The 8898-nt window shown below is 55.3% G+C and overlaps 1 protein-coding gene across 4 annotated transcripts in view; it reads left to right on the top strand.

Annotated features, from left to right (window-relative positions):
* The window catches only part of BACE2 (beta-secretase 2), an 80664-nt gene that overhangs the window by 25335 nt on the left and 46431 nt on the right, over positions 1-8898 (top strand). For all 4 annotated transcript variants that reach the window (XM_039857913.1, XM_039857912.1, XM_039857910.1 and 1 more), the window contains exon 2: positions 7254-7342. In XM_039857913.1, coding sequence (XP_039713847.1) covers positions 7254-7342 — 89 coding nt within the window. The remainder of the gene's footprint in view (positions 1-7253; positions 7343-8898) is intronic.

An 8898-nucleotide genomic window follows, 5' to 3' on the forward strand; every position in this document is an offset into this window, starting at 1 on the left:
CTGGTGGGGTGCCACTCGATCCCCGGCCCGGACTCACGCTCCTCCTGGTGGGGTGCCACTCGATCTCCGGCCCCGCATGCCTCTCACCACTCAGCCACCCAAAGAGCCACGTTGACATGAGGCAGCGCTGCCCACTCAACACGGGGGAAAGAACGCGCACATTCGAAACATGTCCAACGTCCCCCCGCCTGTCACCTGTGACGTGCACACAGTTTTCCATGCTCCTGACTGTCTCTAAAATCTTATTGTGCAAGATGGGCTGCTGGGGCTGGAGAAAATCGTCCGAGACGGACAGACGCCAACACAGAGAGTTTCTGTTTTGGTGGTGACAGGGTGCCCACACGTCGTCTTGTCTTTTACAGTAGATTGTCTAAGACAGCGGTCCCCAGCTTTTTTGTCACCAGGGACCAGGGCTCCTATGAGACCTTAATGCCCGGTGACCTGAGGTGGAGCTGAGGCGGTGATGCCAGCTCTGGGGAGCAGCTGCAGACACAGATGAAGCTTCGCTTGCCTGCCTGCTGCTCAGCTCCTGCTGTGCGTCTGGTACCTAATGGGCCGTGGACTGGTTCCGGTCCACAACCCAGGGGTTGAGACCCCTGGTCTGAGTCCTTTTGCCCTGTCAATATTTTGTGTGTAATTGGAAGGTGAGCAGTACACACTTGTTTCATAGACGAACAGACACGTTTCTTTCCCCGCAGACGTGTGTCTCTCTGCATAGCCCACACTCAGTGAAAGTCTCACTCTCGCTCAGGACTGTCATTTCTTTATTCCGTGACTGTTTACTGAGCACCTGCTGAGCCCTGGGCACTGTCCAAGGTCCTGGAGCAGAAGAGGGGACCCACACGTGGGCTGCACTCTCGTGAGGGCGCCCTGTGCTGGGGACGTCGTTGGGAGAAGACAGTTGGACTCCATGACGTGCCAGGGGCTGGGGATGGAGAATCCTCAGAAATGACGTGTGAGGGTTTTCAAGAGAACAGTTAGAGGAAAGGTCATCTGCCACAGAGACGAAGGAGGGGAGGGGGCCGTGACAGGACAGCCAGGACGGGGGGCTGTCCACAGAGGCCGGTGGTCCTCGCAGGCGAGAGGGTGAGCGGAGGGCGAGGAGGAGCCCACGGGTTTGGTGCAGTGAGGTCACTGGTGAACTTGGCCGTCACTGAAGCCGCGAGGCGGAAGCCCCGTCTTGGAGGCCGTGGAGCGAAAGGGAAGGGAAGGGTCGAGATGCGGAGGCTCTGCTGGTGCTCGGCCGTGAGGCGGAGACAAGCAGGAGCCCGAGGCGGTGTTTTGGGGGTTTTACTGTTTTATTTTTAAAAATGAATGAAAAATTCACACTGTCAGTTCCTGCAGTCTGTTCTGAAGCTTCCTGGGTCTGGCCAGGAGGATCACAGGCAGCCTTTGAGGACAGGCCCGAGGACACGCCCTTCTTCCCGGGTGAGCCTTAACTGTGGGGGGCCAGGACCACGTCTCCCCATCTCTGCTGCTTCCCCTTGTTAAACGTTTCATTCCTAAGCGCTTCGCCCTGTCACTCAACACACTTTAAAAAGTGGTACTGCATTTCTGCATCCCTCATTGTTGGGGGGTGGCTAACATCTTTCTTATGTGTTTCTGAATCCTTCTCGGTTGTGCTTCGAACGGGCAACTCAGTCCCTGAATTCGAGACTGTGTATTTTCGGTGTCCCTTCTGGGGCCAAATGACATGTTCCGGGGCTAGACTCTCACATGGCCGTGGCCTTGAAACCAAGAGGGCAGGGAGTGGTTTCCGGAAGCTCCGGGGCTGAAGGGAGCAGCAGACGCCGCCGCTGCTGGCCTGCGGGGCGGGGCGAGGGGTCTGGGAGCCTGCGCCCCGAGCCCCCGTGTCTCACTCCATTCGTGGCGGATCCGGTGAAATTGTAGGGCAACTGGCTTTTTTTTCCTTTTTCCATCGAGACAACTTGCAGAAGGGGCGCCATGGTTCTGGGGAGAAGTCAGCCTGAGAAATGTCCGTTGGCAGCGTCGTCAAGCAGAAGAAGGTGCTGGCTCGGTCACAGGGCTCAGCGCGCCACTGGCAGCCCAACCCGGAGCGTTTCCTGCTGCCCACGTCCTCGTCCCGTGCCTGACTTTGCGGCTGCCTCGTGTACGGGAGCGATTTGTCTCCTTAAATCACATGTTCTAGAAACTGAGGTGGCGACTGGCTTGGCCACGCCAGGACTCCGAATCGAATCTTCTTGAAAGCGAGCTTCTGTTGAACTAGCCGGGAAGGGTGCTGGGCAGTTAGAGGTCGTCTACGTTTCGGTGTGACTTTCTCTGCCTTTTGTGTCCTGCCCCTGTAAGAGTGGGCAGTGTGCCACGTGACACGAGTGGGGACGGGGCTGTGTAAAGGGCGCGGTTCTAAGAAGACGCAGAGGCTGTGGGTAGAATCCACACCCAAGAAAGGACAGCGCGATGTCTGCCAACACAGTCCCCTGTCGCTGGGGCCATTATGCCGGGAACAATAGCCTTATGTCCTCTTTGACCACGCCTAGTTGTGAAGGAGCTCGGGGTGTGGGGGCCCCAGCCACAGACCGGCTGGGCCGCGGGGTAAGCAGTTACCAAGCGCCCAGGAAACACTCATAAAAATGGCACGCTTTCCTCGCTGGCCAGGAAGGACGTTGGTTCAGGGATCTGCAGCTTGTATTACCTATGACTATTAATGACTGAGAAAAGGTATTTTCCACTACAGTTTTTGGGGGGTGCTTGATGAATCTTACAAGCCTAACAGCCACGCCCTCCTTTGAAAGGCCTGAAATTCTCCTTTTCCTGTCTACTGCTCTCACCCAAGCAGGTTCAAAAGCTCGTCTTGTCTCCAAGCATTTGAATCGGGGGCAGAGAGTAATGAGGACAAAGGGCCTGAGTGACATGTATTAGCTCATGTCGGCTGCGCCCGGCGTCTGCCGTTTGGACGGTAGCCTCGGTGCTTGACAAGTTGCATTTTGGAACTTGATTCCGATGATGGGTAAGGTCCAGGCACTTGCTGCTTTCACACCGACCACGTGCGGTGTCGTGATTTATAAGAAGACGTGTGTATTCTGTCTTTGTTCCAGTCCCTGGCAGAGCTCCTGAAACCCTTGGAAGTTCCTGATCAGAGTGACAAAGGTGTCTTTTGTTATTCACAGCAAGTTCCTTGCAGCCACACCTGAGTTACGTTAATGAGTCGGCTTTTGGAAAGCCGCAGAAGATGGGGACTCAACCCTGATGAAGGGGTTGGGACTTTCGGCCTCACCTTGGGTGGTGGGGGAGGTGTGGAGCTGGAATTGGCAATGGCCAAAGAGGTAATCGGTCATGGCTACGCGACGAGGCCGCCACGAAAACCCCGAACTACAGCGTTAAAACAGAAGATGTGACATAGGACGCCATCAGATTAAGAAAAATGTATAGAATTGAATGTAAATGGGATCAACTCTTAAAAGAATTGAAGTGGAAGAGAGTTTTAAAAAACAAGGCAGAATCATATGGTGGAGAGACACTGAAAATGGGAGTGAGAGAGAGAGAGAGAAGGAGAGAGAACTCTGCCCGCAACACGGGGAGCGTGTCACCCTGCTGCCGATGGACTCAGCAGCGGGCGGATCACCCGTTTTCACCTGTGCCGACCGTGGGTCCGTAGGAAAATCCCACAGCATCGCCAATTCCTCTCCAGCAAAGCCCCAGTCATGTAGGAGGCAAGAGAATTAACATGTGAATCAAGCCAGGATCAGAGACGGCAATGCACTCATCAGCCTGCGGCCAGGCCAGGACACCTGCAGGACAAAGGGAGGTGTCCGCTGGGATGCTGACAGCCACGCCCCGCACCTGCGAAGGGGGAACGGGAACCAAGAGTCATTCCCGGTGGCTGAAACCTGTGGATCCGAGGCCGGGAGCTGCCCGCGGGCCTTTCACTCTGCATGTTCTTACCTCTGCCCACTCCACACTCCCCTTCCTCACTGTGTGTCCATGTCAAAGGAGAGGGGTGAGCAAAGTCTTTGAACCGTAACTGGCAGGAACTAAAGAATGATGCATAAGCTGCGTTCCCGGGACACCTGCCACCCCCACCCCCTCTCACTCTCTTCCCAAGCTTCTTGGTCCCTCTCTCTGCCTCTGGGAGGGGACCTCGCTCTGTCTGTGGAGTGTCACCCCTTTTTCTAACAAACTTTCCCTTTGACTCTGACTTTGGCGCGTGTGTTGAATTCTTTCTTCACTCTGTGCCAAAGGCCCCCCCTTCTTCTCTCGGAGTGGGGCTTGGTCCCCCCCCCACTCGGGGGAGTGTGTCCTGTCCTGCATCCTAAGTACCTGCAGATTTACTTGGCGCCTTTTTCACGTTTATGAGAAATCCAGACGAAATCCAGTCCCAGCTGTGGTTCGCAGAGTCGGGCTGTTGAACATCAACCGTTACCAAGCAGAACCCATAACAGGGTTTTGAAAGCTACGTTCCGTGCGGACTCCATCTAGCATCTCTGCAAGGCTCCCGGTGGCCGTGTGCCATCTCTTCATTTCGTACATCGTCACCGTTCTTTTGGATTTACTTCGGGCCTTAGTCCGCAGACCTGTCGCTCAGCCATTCCTGCAGAGTTGTCACGGACGTGATCTTCAGCAGAGGGGGCACGTCTCTGACGTCACAAAGGAGATTCTGGTTTGTGAAAACATGGGCACCATCGTCTCCGTTGTGGCCACGGCCCCGGCAGCCACTCCCCGGACGGTTTGTGGTCCTTCTCTAATTCCCGCAGCGTCCTGTGGCGGAAAGTCCAGCACGCCCACCAGGTTAGGGGCGCACCGCCCGACGAGGCCGGGGCCGGCCGTGCTGTTTGCCAGGCGCCCCTCACGGGGCCTCTGCGGACCTGCACACGGCGCACATGGGCGCTCGCCACACTGTGTGTGTTTCTTTCCTCTGCCTCTGGATTTGCTTTGCACCAAGTTAGTGTCTGGATTTTACCTCTGAAAATAATTTAGTTGTTCATTTAACAAATACCTGAGTGCCTACCATGTGCTCGGCCCCACTCTGAGCACTGGGGACAGAGCCGTGAACAAGCAGCGAAAACCCCTGTGCTAGGGAGGTGACATGCCAGTGGCGGAGGTGACATGCCAGTGCGTGTGGGGTGGCACAGCATGGGCTGCAGCCCCCGCTGTGCCTTGCCCCTGCGTGACCCGGCAGATCAGCCTCGCTGTCCCTCAGCTCCCCGGGCGATGGTAAAGTTGCCCTCAAAGGCTGTTGTGAGGTTTCAGCAAGTTAACACCGTTGACCCCTGAACGACTTGGGGCTTGGGGCCCCCCACTCCCTGCTCAGCTGAAAATCCACAGGTAACCTGATTCCCCAAACACCTGACTGCTGGTCGCCTGTCACGAAACAGTCGACCAACACTTTGCATGTTATATGTGTTACACGGCGCATTCTTACAACAAAGTAAGCCAGAGAAAAGAAAACGTCTCTCAGAAAATCACAAGGGAGAGAAAATGTGCACATGAAGCCACATTCGCAGCTACTGGGTGTTAGGACTTTGATGCGTCCACTTGAGGGTCACGGTTTGACCCCCACAGATGGCCGCTAGACCTTCAGGTAGAGGCCTTGAGTGGGGACAGACTGTGGCTCCAAGGGGAGGCCAGGTGGAGATAGATTGGGGTTCAGCACTCGGAAGGCATTTAAAGCCCTAAGGCTCAATGCAGTCAGGAGAGAGTGTCGGGGGCCCAGAAGTGGTTCCAGAGCTAAACCCCAGGAAGCTCCAGCACCGTGGGGCGATGGGCAGCGCCCAGCAAGGTGGCTGAGGTGGGCGGTCGCAAAACTAGGACAGGTAGGAACCCAAAGTGATGATACCTCTAGGTAAAAACGTCTCTAGTTTTTGTCTAGTTTTTTTAAACTTGATTTTCAGCCTTTGGGGTTATAGTTGCATAGTCTGTGTTTATTTTTAAAAGGGATTTCTTTATTCTGTAAACATTTGGCTGTGCATCTGGCCTTGGGGTAGAGGCTGCAGGTAAAAAGATGGGTCCTACCCTTAGACACCATTGTCCTCTGGGGAAAGACGGGTGAAACCCTTGAAATCCAGGGCAGCCACTCAGTATCACTGGTCACTGGGGACCTAACTGCAAGTCCCACCCACGGTGAGAGAGCATCCCACACACGGGAGAACGGCCCTCATGAGAAAGACCAACACCACCAAATTTGGGGGACACGCAGCAAACGAAGCATGTGGACCATCCATTGACACGTCGCGTGAGGGGCTGTAACCTGCTGTATCTACCTGGAGAACAGTTCAGCAGTTTTTAAAAACATTCCAGACGCACCTACACTATGACCACACAAGCTTCCCTCCCAGGTCTTCACCCAAGAGAAATGGAAACCTCTGTTCAGAAAATGACTTAGCAGGGATGTCCCTGGTAGCTTCGTTCAGAATAGCCTAAAACGGGAAACAACCAAAATGCCCCGAGAGAGGGAGACAGACAGACAGCTGGCGACGCATCCAGGCAAAGGAACACTGCTTACCCAGGAGAAGAAAAGTAGAGACACACACAGCAACGTGATGAGAATCGGAAAAAATCATGTTGAGCAGAAGAAGCCGGACTCAAAATCCACACTATTACATGTATGGGACATCCAGGGACCATCCCATGGTGACAGTCGTCACGAAGTGGTTGCCTTGACTGGCAAGGGGCATAGAAGGACCTTTAGGGAATAATAGCAATTTCCGCATCTTGGTTTGGGTGCCACACCGTGTCCTAACGCACCGGTGGAAAATCTAAGGTCTCGCGTTTCTGTTCTATGTCAATTATACCTCATTGAAACTAAAAAATGACACCTGTGACAGGTGTGCCCAGGTGCTGTGCATTGGAGATGAGAGAAAACCCACCTCCAGGAGGAGACTAGGAGGGGGGGTCCCAGCGGATCAGGGCTTCCGGGTGAGACTGGAAAGGCAGGAAGAGGTGACCCCGGCCAGGTGACAAACCCTGACGACAGCCCTGGGTGAGAGGGCTCTGTCTTGCTAGTCCCGATGGCTTAAAAAAGGAAGACCAGGTAGATGTGTTTATTTTCTTCAGGGCTTGGTACATATGGGAGGCAACGTAGTCCCCCCACCTGCCACCCCAGGTCCCCGAGCTCCTTACTGGACTGTGTTCAGGTCTCAGTTTTGTAACAGCGTTTTAAAAATTTCTGATCGCTATAAGTTTTTTCCCCCAAGTCATAAATTGCTCTTAGTATTTTGTGTTTAGAATGGTTCGAGCACCTCGCTTTATGCAAGTGATCTCATGGTTTCTTCCCCCCTCCCCCTTAAAAATAAAAGCTGCAGATTCTCGTCGACACTGGCAGCAGCAACTTCGCCGTGGCCGGAGCCCCGCATTCTTACACAGACTCGTACTTCGACACGAAGAGGTGAGCCATGGGCCCGGGGCTGGGCGTGCCTAGGTTCGGGGGCGCCCCGTGAATCCTTCACAGTACCCTGGAGCCAAGTAGCCAAAAGCCCGTTTCATTCTCGGGGGAAGTGTGCGCGTGTAAGTATGTGTGTGTGTGTGTGCGTGCACACGTTTGTGAGCACATATGTGTGTGTTGTACGCGGGCGCGCGTGTGTCCGTGAGTGTGTTCGTTCCAGGGCCATTCTTCCAGTCTCCTGCGTTCTCGTGGGGTTCGCTTCCCAGACGTGCGAGTCACACAGCGGGGTCGTTACACCTGAGCTGCAGGGAGCAGGTGACGCTTGGGTGTTTCCGTGGTCCCTCGAGTTCTAAAGTGGAGGTGGGCTTGAGCGGGGTGGGGGGCACTTCGGACACGAGCATGTGACCGTCCGGGCAGGGAGGGCCTGGGCCGCTTGGAGAGCCACGTTGGCCGTGTCCCGCAGTCCCACAGGGGCCGAGGTGTGGCGCGTGGAGACCGTTTCTGGGCGAGAGCGTTCCGTGGCTCCTGTAGGAAGGGTGAGTGTGCGCGCACAGAGCGGCCAGCCGTCGGGGGTGGGGTCGCGAGGAGGGCGTGGAGCCAGGACGGAGGTCTCTGTGTGGTCCGGGCCTGGGGACAGCCCCCAGGGCCTCACGTCAGCACTCAGCTCCGGGGGAGTCCACGGGGTCCTGCAGCTGCTCGAGTGCTGTGCCCACCTTGACTTCACATCAGTTTTTGTGGCCCTGAAATTTGAACTCAGCAGATGAAGCCAGGGCGCTGACGTGTGGTTTGTAGAATAGCGCCATAAACCGCCCACAGACTCGGAACCGCCACGTCGGATTTCCCTGCCACAGACCTCGTCACTGTCCCCGTCTCACTTGCTTCGTCCACAGTCTCCTGTTCCAGAGAGTAACCCCCAACTTACCTGGGGGGAAAAGTGGGTGAAAATAACAACGGGACGCTTCTGCAAATCCCGGGCGACTTTGGTACAGCAGGACGCCTCGCCACGCGTGAGAGCCGGGTCCCTCTGTTGTGGAGCCGCGCCACGTCTTGGTCTCCAGTTTGGTGGCACGTAGAGCCACGGTCTCCGTTGTGTGAGGTGCGAGGCAGGGCTGGCTAGCGCTTGGCGGGCCCTCGGGGACTTCAGAGAGATCCGCTCGGCCCCTCCCTCAAGGAACCTATAGCATAGGTTATGAGTCAGGGGATGGATAACCTATCATCTTTTATCCAGGATGAAACTTCTGGCCAGTGATTGCTTTGTGATGGAGTCTAACATGTGCCCCCAAAGTTGCGTCTGCAACCACAATAGGCGTGAAGTGGGGGAGGGGAGGTATTTCTCTGTGTAATGTGTGTGTGTGTGTGTGTGTGTGTGTGTGTGTTATTATTATTATTGTGTGTGTGTGTGTGTCTGGTGAGGGGGCGGCATTTAAAAAATTTTCAAGCTCTGCTGCTGACTTTGCCAAAAGCTGGTTTTATTCAAACCCTCTGCCTGCCTGCCCCAAACACCCCCCCACCCCAACTGCTGCTCTCGGCTGCTTAAAGATCATGAAACAGAACTTCGC

This window comes from Pteropus medius, unplaced genomic scaffold (genome assembly GCF_902729225.1).
Source record: "Pteropus medius unplaced genomic scaffold, Ma_sr-lr_union100, whole genome shotgun sequence".
NCBI classification, from domain to species: Eukaryota; Metazoa; Chordata; class Mammalia; order Chiroptera; family Pteropodidae; genus Pteropus; species Pteropus medius.